The sequence below is a fragment of the Crocuta crocuta genome, unplaced genomic scaffold (genome assembly GCF_008692635.1).
Source record: "Crocuta crocuta isolate KB4526 unplaced genomic scaffold, BGI_CrCroc_1.0 scaffold339, whole genome shotgun sequence".
Taxonomy (NCBI): domain Eukaryota; kingdom Metazoa; phylum Chordata; class Mammalia; order Carnivora; family Hyaenidae; genus Crocuta; species Crocuta crocuta.
In genome coordinates, this window is record NW_027530357.1 from 4526099 (window position 1) to 4541247 (window position 15149).

Here is a 15149-nt window from a genome sequence, read left to right on the forward strand (position 1 = left end):
AGGTGACACTCCCATGTCCCTTCCCTCCTCACTCAGATTTGGCTCCAAAGCCCACACGGAGAGGCTGGAAGAGGTGAATAAAGAGATCGAAACCACCGGAACCTACCAGCTCAAGGACACGGAGCTCATCTACGGGGCCAAGCATGCTTGGCGGAACGCCTCCCGCTGCGTGGGCAGGATCCAGTGGTCCAAGCTGCAGGTAGGGGGTGAGGCTCCCTGGAGGGTGGGGAGGGAGGGATGGGGCCGTACAAAGGGCCGGCTCTCACCAAGGCCACCTGGCCGGTGTGGCGAAATCCCGGACGGTGGTTGCGGGGTCCCTGCCTCACAGTCAGGTCTCACTTAGCCAACATGCTGGGCTTTTTTTTTTAACGTTTATTTTTATTTTGAGAGAGGGTATGTGTGGGGGAGGGGCAGAGAGAGAGGGAGAGAGAGAATCCCAAGCAGACTCAGCACTGCCGGCACAGAGCCCGACGTAGGGCTCGATATCACGAACCATGAGGTCATGCCCTGAGCCGAAATCAAGAGTCAAACGCTCAACCAACTGAGCCAGCCAGGCGCCCCAATGCAGCGTTTTGGTTTTTTTTAAAGGAACTTGCACGTCTCTTGGTTAACTCCAGTTTACCACAGACCCTACCACTCTCTTTTGTGCTCCGCCTACGCTTTGCGTAGCTATATTATCCACCTACTCTCTGAAAGCGTTAGATTCTCTGTCCCCTGGAAGGATTTCTGCCCCCTTGGGGAATAGTTTGAAATAAGAAGTAGATTTGTTATCAAGGTGGGGTGGGGGGTGTTTGATTTTTGTTTTTAAATCCCTCATCCCTAGTGACCTAGCAGAAAAACCCTGCAGCCCGCCCGAGTCTCCTTTTTGCTCATCACCCCTTCACCGCCTTCACCTACACACCACGCCTGCCTTCAGGGGAGGTTTTCTGGTCTGACTGACCGTGGTTATTAGGACAGGAAAAAGAAACCATAAACCCCAGCCCGGATCACACGCGTGGAGTGCCCGCTACTCTAGAGGGACAGCAGGTGGCGTGGGCTCCAGTTCCCATCCCTGCGGGAAGGCTGCGCCGGGGAACCGAGGAGGGAAGGAGGAGGCGCCGCTCTCACCGTGTATCCTTTGCAGGTGTTCGATGCCCGCGACTGCACCACCGCTCACGGGATGTTCAACTACATCTGCAACCACATCAAGTATGCCACCAACAAAGGGAACCTCAGGTGAGCCCACCGGCTCCGGGGACGGGGGTCCGACGGCCCCAGGGCATTGACTGTTGGGTGTGGAGTTGGCCCACCTGCTGGGGAAAGGCTCCCCGTCTGTCTCCTCTCGGGGAGATGTGCCACACGGCCAGAGGCGGCCTGGCTTCGTTGTTCCACCTGCCATGTCCTGTCTCTTCCGGAAGAAACAGACTCTTGCGTGGCAACCAAAATCCCGTTCAACCCTCACAGTTCATTCTCAGCCGTGGAGGGGGCAGGAAGGGGTGTTTCCCGTTCCCCGGACTCAAAAGTCCCATTGCCAATGGTGACGTGCTTTTACCAGCTCTCACTCTTTTGCCTGGAGCTGCCTCAGAATTTCCCTGGATTTAAAAGAGAAGTTTGCTTCCTGCCGCTGTGAGCACTGCTCCTCCAGGTTAAGCCAAGCGAGCCACGCCTTGGATTCCTAAGAACCAGCCCGGGAAGGAAGCGAAGACAGGGAGGCACCGACGTGAGCTGCTGGCTTCCGCACTGGCCAGTGGCAGCTGGAAGGCGACAGCTGGGGACCCCGCAGCCCAGCCGTTAGACGTGTTACTCCTGTGCGATGAGCCCTGCCCAGGCATCTGGTCCAGCCGCCGAGGACCGGCCCCGGGGTGGGGCCCTGTGGACCACAGCAGGGACAGTCCCACCAGCCCCCCCTAGTGGCTAGTTTGCATCCTGCATGGGTTTTCTTGGATGGGTCCCTTCCTTGAGAAGGAAATGTGTCCCAGCTGAGCCCACCAGTGGGGAAAGGGCCTGTCATGGAAGCCCAGAAGCTGCTCGGGGAAGTAGTAGTCAGATCTTTTCCTGAAAGACCTCACCCCTCGGAGAACACCAAAGGGTCAAGGTCTCAGCCCTCAAGGAGCCGATGGGCGGTTCTGGTAGTTTCCAAATGGTGCTATTCCAAGGCAGTATCGGCGTGGGGGGTCACCGGAAGCCAGACAGTGCACCTCCACTTTTTTCAGTTTTCAGTTGAGGGTCTTCTTGAGATCTTTTATTAAAGAAAATATTCAGCCGATTCCTTTTTTTTTTTTACACTTTTTAAAATATTTTACTTTAGAGAGAGAGCACGAGTCGAGAGGGGTAGAGAAAAGAGATAGAGAGAGAGAGAGAGAGAGAGAGAGAGAGAATCCCTAGCAGACTCCATGATCAGCATGGAGCCAGATGGAGGGCTTAGTCCCACAACCCTGAGACCATGATCTGAGTGGAAATCAAGAGTCAGACACTCCACTGACTGAGAGATCCAGGCGCCCCATTTTTTTCACAAGTTTCTAAAAAATTTTTTTAATGTTTATTTCTGAGGGAGAGAGAAAAAAAATGTGCAAGGTGAGGGAGGGGCAGAGAGAGAGGAAGACCGGGGATCTCTGTACCAACTGCAGAGAGCCCGACGCAGGCCTCGAATGCACAAACCGCTAGATCATGACCTGAGCCAAAGTCAGACACTTAATCGATTGAGCCACCCAGGCGCCCCCACAAGTTTTAAACCACAAATCTGGACATGATAAGAAGGCCATATATAGAAATTATCGAAACATAACAGGAAGGCTGGCAAGGGAGAAGAAGGGAGGGAAAGAGAGAGATGGAATTTAAACAGAGCAGGGCATTCGATCTGCCGTTCAGTGAAATTGTGTTTAGGAAACAGAAGCATATTCTATTTCTTCTGCGGGTCTCAGTTCCCGCACACAGAGTAAGGATTCCGCCCGCTGTGTGCGATTCTGGTGTTTCTAAACGTGCCTTTTAAATATATATTTTACACAAACAGCCTGTATCTGGTGCTCAACCAAAGAAACGGCAGTGTGTCTTACTGCTAGAGGGAACACTGACAGTTTGACTCATTCTGTGTTCGTCTCCAATATGGCGCCTTTGCAACAAGACTGCTAAGAGCCCTGGTGGACCTATGTGACTTCCACCTTCAGCCCCCGTTCTAGACTCAGCGTCCGTCCCTGCAGTATTAAATGCAATACTGTCTTGTGCACATGGTAAGACCTACGTGGGCTCAGGGGCGCCTGGGTGGCTTAGTCGGTTAAGCGTCCGACTTTCGCTTAGGTCACGATCTCACGGTTCGTGGGTTCGAGCCCCGCGTCGGGCTCTGTGCTGACTGCCAGCTCAGAGCCTGGAGCCTGTTTCAGAGTCTGTGACTCCCTCTCTCTCTGACCTTCCCCTGCTCATGCTGTCTCTCTCTCTCTCCTAGAAATGAGTAAAAAAATTTAAAAAAAAAAAAAAAAAAGACCTATGTGGGCTCAGAAAGAAGGTGGTCCTGGGAACAGATAAGACAGGGGATGCTTTGTGGAGGAGGTGAATCTTGAGTCTGGCCTTGAACTTGGGTACACGACAGCAGTGAGGGATTCCAGCTGAGCTGGATAGCAGGGCAAAGGTCCAGGGGCAGGGTGTGTGTAGGAAAGGATCTGAAAGCAATGAGGTGGCCTTACCGTGTGATCCTCACACTGACCCGAGCCAGGGTGGTGTCTCCCACAGCCCGGGATCGAGTCCCCTGATGGGGCTGTTGAGTCAGGATGGCAAGAGCCGCTGGTAGGAAATAACGCTGAAATCCCATCGTAAAGAAGTCATTCTCCTTTCAGTTGCTTTCAGTCCTTCTCATGATCCCAAAGACAAAAGTCTCGGTTTGGTGCTGAGATATCATTAACGCCTAACGCTGGTGATGTCCCCTTTAGGGGAGCGAGCTGGGCTCCGGCTCAGTGTCTTCAACAAGCGCAGATATTTCTGCGCTTAGTAATAGTATATGGCCTCAGTATATGGCCTCAGTAATAGTAATAGTATATGGCCTCACAGTTCCAGTTGAGGGAGGTGAGGCCAGTGGCGATCTCCAGTTTTCCTTTAAAGTAAATAAACGTGATTTACGATGGACGTTGATTTCTTCTTAGTCCTGTGTCTGTAGATACTGGTATGGTTCAGGGGAGGGGTGGCAAGTAGGGGAAAAGTAAGGATGGGGGTAAAAGAGCAAGAGTGGAAGTTGAAATCGGTGGTGTTCACTCTTCAAGGGGAAAGAGGGTCCCCCGTTGTTTCCATGGAGATTCCCGGCTGCCAAAGAACCCCTGGAAAACTGGCCCAAGTCAAGAGTGCTTCGAAGTCTCCAGTTAGAGCAGTACGCTCTGCTCTTAAGCGAGCTGGTGTGGGGCCTCCCATACCCTACCCTTCCTCAGACCAGTGGTCCAGTGGAGGGCCAGGGCATGGTGCCTCCCTTCCAACAGCAGCTCCGTGGGCTCTTGGGGACCTTGGCACAGAGGCAATCCACCCTGAGCCTCAGTTGGTGGCCTGGGGGACGTCTTTGCAGTGCGCCCACCAGGCGCAAGCCCTGCCCCGACACCTCATCTCCCTCTCTCCACCGCAGATCCGCCATCACCATATTCCCCCAGAGGACTGACGGCAAGCACGACTTCCGAGTCTGGAACTCTCAGCTCATCCGCTATGCCGGCTACAAGCAGCCCGACGGCTCCATCCTAGGGGACCCGGCCAATGTGGAATTCACAGAGGTGTGTGCCTCCCACCCCGCCCGGTCCCCCAAACTGTCTTTTTCCATGGCCTTTTCTTCTTTTAATGTTACCACCATAGGGAAAGCAGCCGGTGGGGTACCGTTTACTCCTCTCCAGACCTCCTGCTCCTCTGGGCTGCCCCCAGTCCACCTGGTTTCCTTACAGCTAGTCGTTTGGTCATTTTCATCCATTACCTCGCCCGACCCTCCTGATAGGAACTGTTGCCCCATTTCACAGGCGAGTAGACTGAGTCTCCCCATGGCCACATGAGTTATAAAAAGGCTACTAAATGAGCAGAGGGAAAGCCAGAAGTACAGTCCAAATCTCCTGCCTCCCACCAGCAGGAGAGATGCTGATTGTGGGAGCCGTGTCTGGCATTTGCTGCCTCTGGATTGGGCACTATGGCAGACTCCTATCATTCATTCATCTGTCGATGCAGCAATTCTGCCTGCCCACCCACCCCTTCTTTGGATGGGCTTGTCTCTGCATGGTACGAACACAGCTCCTGGCAGCCCAAGTGAATTCATAAAAGCCACCAGGAGGGGCTCCTGGGGGGCTCAGCCGGTTGAGTGTCTGACTTTGGCTCAGGTCATGATCTCACAGTGCATGGGTTCAAGCCCCGTGTGGGGCTCTGTGCTGACAGCTCAGAGCCTGGAGCCTGCTTCCGGTTCTGTGTCTCCCTCTCTCTCTGCCCCTCCCTGCTCACGCGTTGTCTCTCTCTCTCTCTCAAAATAAATTAAAAAAAGAATAAAACAGTTTAAGATAAAAGCCACCAGGAAAGCAAACACCACCATCGCCCCATTGGGTGGTGATGCAGCACAGGTAAGTCATGGTAGCTTCTAGCACTGTGCCCACAAGAGACACCACGGGCACACCCATGCCTAGAATGATCTCAGGCACACGGCCCGGAACCCCTTTTCCTTATCAGCCACTCATCCCCAGCCGAGGTTCATCTGTTCTTCCCTCACACCCCAGCCCGGGACCTTCCTCAGGACCCAGCTGGCAAGCCCAACCCCCCCCACCCCCCCCNCTTGCTCCACCCCCTCCCTGCTGACTTCATTTGCATGCGGCTTTTCTTATTGAAATGTTATTACCGCGAAGAAGGGGCTGTAACCAGGGCGACCAGGAGTTGCACCTGTGCCGGTTTAGACGCAGCCAGACTCCGGCTCCACTTGGCTGAGCGCTAACTGCATCGTTGGCTGACCTTGTCCTCACGGCCACCAGAACATAAACGCCACAGCCTCTCCCTCCCCTTCTGTCTCCAGAAACCTCGCTGACAGCACATGTTCGTCTCAGCCCCTGATTTCCTGCTTCCTCTTTCTACTAACACGGCAGAAAGAATCTCCCCGAACATAAAACCACATGCCTGTATCTTTCGAAACCCTCCGGCTCTACACGGTCCAGTGCGGCAGCCCCTGGCCACGTGTGGCCAGTGAGCACTGGAAATGTGTTGAGTCCAAACTGAGGTGCATCACGGGTGTAAACGACACACCGCGTCTCAGAGGCTGAGAACAAAACAGAGAGTGGGAACTACCTCATTAATAATTTTTACCTCAATTACAGGTTGAAATAATATTGTGGATAATGTTAGGCTAATCTATTATATTTATTAATAATTAATACACCTATTGAGTTAATAAATGTATGAAAATTTGTTAATGTTAAGTATCTTATTATAGTAATATTAATAATGTATTTAGGGGCGCCTGGGTGGCTTAGTCGGTTAAGCGTCCGACTTCCGCTTAGGTCATGATCTCGCGGTTCGTGGGTTCGAGCCCCGCGTCGGGCTCTGTGCTGACTGCCAGCTCAGAGCCTGGAGCCTGTTTCAGTCTGTGACTCCCTCTCTCTCTGACCCTCCCCTGCTCACGCTGTCTCTCTCTCTCTCTCCTAGAAATAAATAAAACATTAAAAATAATAATAATAATGTACTTAATAATTTATCATTAATAAATTAATGATGATTCATACACTTAGTTATACATTATACAGTATATATTTGATATATTTGTTGAATAAATATATTACATATTTAACCTTAATGTCAAATATATTAATATATTGATAGCAATACTTTAATACAGTATTAATAAATTGATATTACTATAATAAATTATAATTGTGATTTCTAACTTGAATAGTATTGAAACTTTTAAAATTGTTGGCATATTATTAAAATGAATATATCATTTAAATTATTGCACCTGATCTTTGTTGGACTTTTGTTTACTTTTTCAAGCGTGGCTACTTGAAAAATTTGTTAATTGCCTATGTGGCTGGCTTTATATTTTCATTGGACAGCTGCTCTCACAGATGCATTTATGCACAAATTCTGATAATTCTGCGCTCACCAACTATGGTAGATTTTCTGTATCTCTCAGGGTGCCCGATGCAAACAGCTCCAGAGCGAGTTAGTAGGACATCCTGGACCCTGTGCTCGAGGGCGTCACAGACGCAGATTCAGCTCTTAACCCCCCGGAGTTCCAGGGCCGCAAGAAGAGCTCAGAAAACGTAACAGAGCGCAGTGCAGGAGACCAGATTTGCCTTCTGTTCTGAGGGCCAGGAGAAGGCACATAGACAGACACGTGTGATGTCAGACAGAACTGTATGGAGGGGGTGGCGTGGCCCTGAGCCTCCAGAGGAAAGTGCTGCTGGCAGGCTTGCACTGGGGCCTCTGCCCCGCCCTCCATTGCCATAGCATCTGGAGGGTCTGGGGACATGTTGACCAGGGCTGGTTGTGACCTGGCCCCTTCTGGTTGCAGATCTGCATCCAGCAAGGCTGGAAACCCCCAAGAGGCCGCTTCGATGTGCTGCCGCTCCTGCTCCAGGCCAATGGCAACGACCCCGAGCTCTTCCAGATTCCCCCAGAGCTGGTGCTGGAAGTGCCCATCAGGCACCCCAAGTAAGAGGGACTGGCATGGGGGTGCGTGAGGGTGGGTGGATTCGCCCGGCGCCCCTCCTTACCCATCCCTAACCCTCGGCTCTCCCTCCAGCCTGGACGGAGGCTGAAAGGGGGGGTCTGGCCCCTTCCTCACGGTGGCCTTGGGCAGAGTGTGGGCTTCCCCAAGAATGAGTAAGTCCTCCTGACTAGCCAGAGGACCACCATCTCTTCTGAATCAGAATCTCCCTCCTCACCCTCCTCCCAAGCTCAGCCAGGACCTGCCCTTTTTCCAGCCGTATGAGGGCACCTCCTGTCCTGTGAGCCCTAGAACTACGTGACCTGACGTGGGTCAAGTTCAAAAGGAATTTGGAGCCAGGAAGGAACTGCAAGGGCTGGGCCAGCCGCACAAGCAAACTCACACTTTGAGAGTAAAAGACGTCCTTAGTGAGACAGTAGCCTTGGAGGCAAAATTGGGGGGTGGGGTGAGGGAAGGGTGCCCCAAAGCTCAGTGATCAAGATAAATATTATTTTCATGTAATATACTTATGAAAATCAATTTTATATCAAAAAATTCGATCCAAATTTAAATATTTTTACCTGAAATTTTCTAATAAAGACAGGATCCAGTTCAGGGCTGAAATGCAGGTGAAGTAGGTGAGTCAGGCCTGTGCAAGGTGAGACCCGTTTTCATTTAAATTTTGGCTTTTTTGTTCACAGTGGATTTTTTTTTTTGCATTGATTGTGATTTTTTTGAAAAACGTTGAGTTAATTTGGAATATAATGTAAATCAAAAGCAATATTGGACTCAATTCCTAGGCCTGTTGGTGCACCCTTAGATTTTGCACCCAAGGCTAGTGGCTTGCTTATTTCACCCCAGTCCCAGCCCTGGAGAGGGAGGGGGTGTCCTGAGGCCATGACACTGCCCAATATCTGGGAACTCACCCAGTCTCCGTGGTGAAACCTGGCCTACCATTCATTAACGCATTCACTTACTCATTCGCTTGTTCAGCACGGTTTATTATTCTTGCCCTGGGCCGGCCACCGTAGCCGACTTGGTCTCTGCCTCCATGACGCTTTCGAACTCCAGGGGGAGAATTTACACATACTGTTACCCAAATAGCCACTTAATTCCAGTAAAGTGCTGCAAAAGAAATTTTATGGTGCACAGGGGCATCATAGTTGCCTGACACGTCCTAAACTGGGCATCAGCGAAGCCTCCAAAGAGTAAGCAACATTAGCTGAGAATTAACGTTTGGGTAAGGGCTGGACAGACACAGAAGGAAGAATGAATATCCCAGGCGGAAGGGACTGCCATGCAAAGGCCCTGAGGTAGGAAGGGATTCGGCAAACTCCCTTTTCTCCTGGATTAACTTTCAAGAGTGGGTTTGGGAGAAAAACAGTAGCCCGGCCGGCGCACTGGTTCTCGGGCCTGGATGTTCACCCAAACCACCTGGGAAGCATGTTAAACATGCCTATCATCAGACCCAGCCATGGAGCCCGTGATCCCTCAGGTCTAAAGCAGAGCCCAGGAGTCCGGTTCTGACAATAGCAAGTCCCAGGAGGGTGCTGGCATTTCCACATCCCCAGACTAAGGCTGTCCCGCCCACATGTCTGCCTGAGGGACTGCCCCGTGGTGAGCTGGGCCGTGTCACTCTGCACAGGTTTGAGTGGTTCAAGGAGCTGGGCCTGAAGTGGTACGGCCTCCCCGCTGTGTCCAGCATGCTGCTGGAGATCGGCGGCCTGGAGTTCAGCGCCTGCCCCTTCAGCGGCTGGTACATGGGCACGGAGATTGGCGTCCGCGACTATTGTGACAACTCTCGATACAACATCCTGGAGGTGAGGTCCCTTCGCGGCCATCGTGACAGGCCAGCAGAGGGCAGTGGGGGTGGGCCCCCCAGCTGAGCTTTGGGGCTAGGAAACTTGGAAACGTCTGCAGCCATGGTGAGGCCCCTGGCGATTTCAGGGCACCCATGGCGTGGACTGCGCACGCTGTTCACGGCATTTTGTGTCACATGCTTAGCTCATCTCGGCACAGCCTCCAGGTATGATAACCCCCATTTCACAGATGAGGAACTTGAGGCCTCTGGGAGGGTTAAAGTGAGCAGCTCAAAGTCACAGTCTGGCTTTGTGGCCCAAGTTCATAACCACCCGGCTACACAGCCTCTCGTTGGAAGGGTTTGAAAGTGACTCATGAACTTGGGACATTTCTTGCCTCTTTCCTGAAAAACAAGGGGGAGGGGGTTGGCAGTGATTCCCCAGCATCCGTGTTTCTGGGTGGAGGGTCTGATTCCCTCTTGGCTGAGTCATCCTTGTCGGCTAAAGGCTGCTGGGATGGAGTCTGGAGCTTGGATCTGGCGAGTGCATTGGGATAGTCGTGGCCTTGCCAGACGCCGTTATCCCTAACAAGTGTCTGCGGTGGTGGGTCTTGTTTCGAAAGGAGGCACTAAGAAACAGAGAGGTTAAGCCCTGGGCTTATGTCACACAGTAAAGAAGTGAAGATTAGAACTCAGAATCAAGGGGTGCCTGGGTGGCTCAGTCGGCTGGGCATCTGACTTCGGCTCAGGTCATCTCACAGTTCATGAGTTCGAGCCCCACGTCGGGCTCTGTGCTGACAGCTCGGAGCCTGGAGCCTGCGTTGGATTGTGTGTCTCCCTCTCTCTCTCTGCCCCTCCCCTGCTCTACCTGTCTCTCAAAAATGAATAAACGTTAAAAAAATTTTTTAGGGGCGCCTGGGTGGCTTAGTCGGTTAAGTGTCCAACTTTCGCTTAGGTCATGATCTCGCGGTTCGTGGGTTCGGGCCCCACGTCGGGCTCTGTGCTGACTGCCAGCTCAGAGCCTGGAGCCTGTTTCAGAGTCTGTGTCTCCCTCTCTCTCTGACCCTCCCCTGCTCACGCTGTCTCTCTCTCTCTCTCTCTCCTAGAAATAAATAAAAATATTAAAAAAAAATTTTTTTTAAAGAACCCAGAATCAAGCATTAGGTTGATGTTGTTAACATTCACGGGTGTTCATGTCGATGGACCTTGAAAACATTACCCTGAGTGGGTTAAGTCAGACAGAGACAAATACTCTATGCTACCGCTTACATGTGGAATCTGAAAAAGCCAAACTCCTTAAAAAAAGAGAGAGAGAGAATAGAACGCTGGTCACCAGGAGCTGGTGTGGGGGGGGAGTTAGGGAGGAGATGTTTAAGGGTACAAACTTGTAGCAGAAAGATAAATAAGTTCTGGAAATCTAATGCACAGAAGGGTAATTATAATCCACAATACTGAATTATAAACTTCAAAGTTGCTAAGAGACTAGATCTTAATTGTTCCCACCACAGAAAAAGAAATAATAATTATGTGACACGACAGAGGTGTTAGCTAACAGCAGTAATCATATTGGAGTATATAAATGTATCAAGCCAAAACCTTACGTTTGTACACCTTAAACTCGCACAATGTCATATGCCAACTGTGTCTCAAGTTTTTTTGTTTTTTTTTTAATTCCACGGGTATTAGCTTGGACACAGAAGCCAGGGATCCTCAGCCTTGCCACACACTTGAATTACCTGCAGAACTTTATGATGCCTGAATCCCACTCACCAGGATTCAGATATCATCGTGCAGGGACAGAGCCTAGATACTAGCATTTTTCAGAGGTTCCCCCAGAAGATTCTACTGGGCAGCCACTGATCTGTCCAAACTTCTGGCAGGAAACGAAGAGACATTTCAGGCAATTTCCATAGATGTGCCTCAAGTCACATTCGGGGATTTTAAAAAAATCATATAATCTTTTTTTTTTCTGCTAATGCTTTCCATTCTTCTAAGCAAAAGAATGCTATAGAAGTAACAGTCGCAGCATAATGGCTACACACGCTTTCCTCTCTCATAATGTAACTCGAGGTTTTTATGTATTTATGTAAAGCAGCAAATTTCATTCTTTGTGTGTATGTGTCACTGCCAAAAGGGCCATAGCAGAACCTAATGCCTCGGTCTCAAAGAATGAATTAACATGAGCTCTGCTCTCATGATCCCTGCTTACATTTCAATTGCAGAGAATCATCCCCGAGTAACTTAAATGAGATCGTCTCCCGCCCCAGCCCTCCAAGCCCGATGGCTGTTATTTACAACTGGTGACAGCAGGCCTGGGAAGCGGTTTACCCAAACCTGAGAAACTGTCGCATGCTAGCCCCATAATGAGACCTGGGCTCCCACAAGTCACTGGAACTGACAGAGGAAAGCACAGCAAGGCTCTAATTAATGAATTTGCTGCTGGGTGTTCCCCAACTCTTGACATCAGCTCCTGAGCCGTAGCATAAACGTCAGGAGTTGCTGTGTTTTTTTCCAGTAGTTTTGCCACAGGAGTGGGCCGGCTATGGTAGCAGCTCGCGGGTCCTTGGGCATTATGCATCTGCCTGGGCCCCAGCTCTGAGGCCAGCTGGTTCTGCGGACCTCTCTGAGCCTCAGTTTCCTCTTCTGTGAGATGGAGTCAGGCAGGTGTCCATCTGAGGTCAAAGCACCCGTGATCCGGATCCCAAGTGTAGCTACTCCAGGCTTAGAGCAGGGTCAGTGGGAAAAGCTTGTCCTTCTAGAAGGTGGGTGATGTCACTCTCAGACCCACTCTTCTGCTTAAAACCCTCCAAAGACTCTTTCCATGATACGGTATTGGGAATAAAATCCCGACTCCTTGGCTCATCCCAGATCCTGCATGATCCGATCCAGTCCAGGCTTTCTCTCCCACCAACTCCCTTGACTCCCTACCCACCCTTCAAACACACCAGCCTTCCTTCTGTATCTCCGATGGTGGAAGCCTGATCCCACCACAGGATCTTTGCACATGCTGTCCTTGCTGCCTAGAACTTCCGCTGTAGACCTGAAGATGTCTTGCTTCTCATTATTTTGGTTTCACCTGGAGTGCTGCCTCCTCAGTCGGCCTTCCCTGACTATCCTGGCTCAATCCAGCCCGCGTATCCCTCTTCATCTCATCTCCTTGCCTTATTTTCTCCCAAGGAATTAGCTCTCATCCTAATATTAACTGTCTCTCTCCACCACTAGAAGGGAAACTCACAAATAAAAGGGCCACCCAGGTCTCTCTAGTTTCCTGCTACCAGTAGGGTCTCAACTAAAAAAAAAAAAAAATTCTTTTGAGTGAGTTAACCAGCCCGGCAATGAGTTGACTCACTCGTTAAGACATTCATTGGTGCCACTAGCTAGCCCTGCCTCTCCACAAGTGCCCAGCCTGTGAGTCTGTGTTTCCTTCCTCTTTCAGGATGTGGCCAAGAAGATGAACTTGGACATGAGGAAGACGTCCTCCCTGTGGAAGGACCAGGCGCTGGTGGAAATCAACATTGCTGTCCTCTACAGTTTCCAGGTAGCACAGCGCACCCATCCTGGTTCAATCCTCCAAGGTGAAACTAAAACGCTTCAGAGGCTTGGAGCAGATGGTCAAGAGACCTGGCTAGTGGGGGGGGCGGGGGCAGGGGCGGGGATCTGTCCACCAGCGAGGTCCACATCCCATTATGTACGCTTTGATCTCCATCTCCATTTTGGATCCTGGGTGGGGACCATTTGAGGAAGAGATAGGTAGATGGGGGAGGGGCAGCCGTGACCAGTTGCCGATGATTTATTAGAATTGGGATCGCAGGCATCCTTTGTGTCTGGCCACCTCTTTGGGGTTCAGACTGTCACACAACGGACACAAACACTCGTCCTCATTAACCAGACGCATACAGGCTCCTCATTGCGTGGCTCTGTGGGAATTCTGTAGGATGGCTGTAGAATTTATCATCTAAACCATGATACTCTTTTTTAAGTTTATGTTATTTATTTTAAGAGAGAGAGAGCATGCATGCAAGCAGGGGGAGGGGCAGAGAGAAGGGGAGAGAGAGAAACCCAATGCGGGGCTTGACCTCACGAACCGTGAGATCATGACCTGAGCTGTAATCAAGAGCTGGACGCTTAGCTGACTGAGCCACCCAGACACCCCAAGGCATGATACTTTTGAGAGCGAAAGGAAGACACTGCTAATAATAGTGCCAGCGTGATGGGCATAATGCTGATGGTATTTTCCTGGGCAAACCAGAAGACTACAGAGTAGAGCTCACTCTCTGTAGCAGAGACCAGCTGTATCTTCTGGGGGCTGAGTCTGGGAAGCTAGACCCTCCCAGACACACATGGAAGGCACACACAGAATGAACGCATCAAGTCATGGGTGGACGTGAATGTGAACTGCAGGCCTCTGTGTCAGGAGTAGGGAGAATGGATACTCTGAGGAATATTCCAGGGAAGAGACAGGCTGAGATGGGAAGGGAGCCCCCACTTCTCTCTCAGCTGTGGAGGAGTGAGGTCTCGGGAGATGCTGAGGAGGATGGAGCATGGCTCAGGGGGCTTGGGGGACTGGTATGAGGACCAGGGAGCCAGAGACAGCAGTGAGCAGGGTGAGTGATCGAGGCAGGGAAGTAGCCAGAGAGGGAAAGCGCTGTTTAGACAAGGTGTGAATCCAGACCGGCCGACCAGAGCGGGCCCCAGGGACCGGTTATCCCGATATGCAGCCCACCCACTGCTACTGCGATTTCCGTGTTTTGGTTTTAATAAACCCATCCTTGGGGCTCCTGGGTGGCTCAGTAGTTAAGGCATTGGACTTTGGATCAGGTTGTGATTTCACAGTTAGGGAATTCAAGTCCCACACCGGGTGAACACGAGCCCCACTTCAGATGAGCCCTGCTGCTCGCTCGCTCTCTCTCTCTCTCTCTCCCCCCTCACTCACTTGCGCCCTCTCTCTCTCAAAAAATAAATAAATGGATAAATAAACCCATCCTTAGTACTTAAAATATTTTACTTTAAGAGGATTTTGTATCACTGCCATAAATGGAATTAGCATCAGTTGCCATAAATAGAAGGTAATTATAATATTAAATTAATAAGCAAATAAACACAAGGAAAACAACACAGAGTTGTCAAATTCTAGCTAAATGCTGCCTGAGCTTTCTCTTACTTGCTAAAACTTGCTAAAAAAAAAAAAAAAAAGAAAAGAAAAAAGAAAGGAGGGAGCAAGGAGAGAGAAAAATTGGCAAATGAGGTATTAAAAGGTGTATTAACATGAAAAGGGGAATCTCCCCTGGATATAACTGAGAGAGAAATGCAGAGAATCAGTTTACAGGGCCTCACATCATCTCGGGGACCGCCCTTTGGGAAACACTGTTCAATGGAGAAGGGAGTCCCCAAAAATACCCCAGCTCCCCTTCCTGCCTGACTTTTACCCCCTCTCCTCCCGCAGAGTGACAAAGTGACCATCGTTGACCACCACTCTGCCACCGAGTCCTTCATTAAGCACATGGAGAATGAATACCGCTGCCGGGGGGGCTGCCCCGCCGACTGGGTGTGGATCGTGCCCCCCATGTCTGGCAGCATCACCCCCGTCTTCCACCAGGAGATGCTCAACTACCGACTCACCCCCTCCTTCGAGTACCAGGTCCTGACCCTTCCTGTCTCTCTTGTGCTAAGTCTTCAATACTTGGTATGCCTGTTTGGCTTCAAGCGTGTCTCAATTCAGACTTCCTCTGTGGACACTCG

The 15149-nt window shown here is 50.8% G+C and overlaps 1 protein-coding gene across 1 annotated transcript in view; it reads left to right on the top strand.

Moving 5' to 3' along the window:
• NOS1 (nitric oxide synthase 1) overlaps positions 1 to 15149 on the top strand; it is an 83201-nt gene that overhangs the window by 32073 nt on the left and 35979 nt on the right. Inside the window, exons 5-11 of the mRNA XM_077766030.1 lie at positions 37 to 199; positions 1124 to 1215; positions 4577 to 4718; positions 7478 to 7617; positions 9258 to 9432; positions 12847 to 12948; positions 14854 to 15048. Of these exons, the coding sequence (XP_077622156.1) occupies positions 37 to 199; positions 1124 to 1215; positions 4577 to 4718; positions 7478 to 7617; positions 9258 to 9432; positions 12847 to 12948; positions 14854 to 15048 (1009 nt within the window). The remainder of the gene's footprint in view (positions 1 to 36; positions 200 to 1123; positions 1216 to 4576; positions 4719 to 7477; positions 7618 to 9257; positions 9433 to 12846; positions 12949 to 14853; positions 15049 to 15149) is intronic.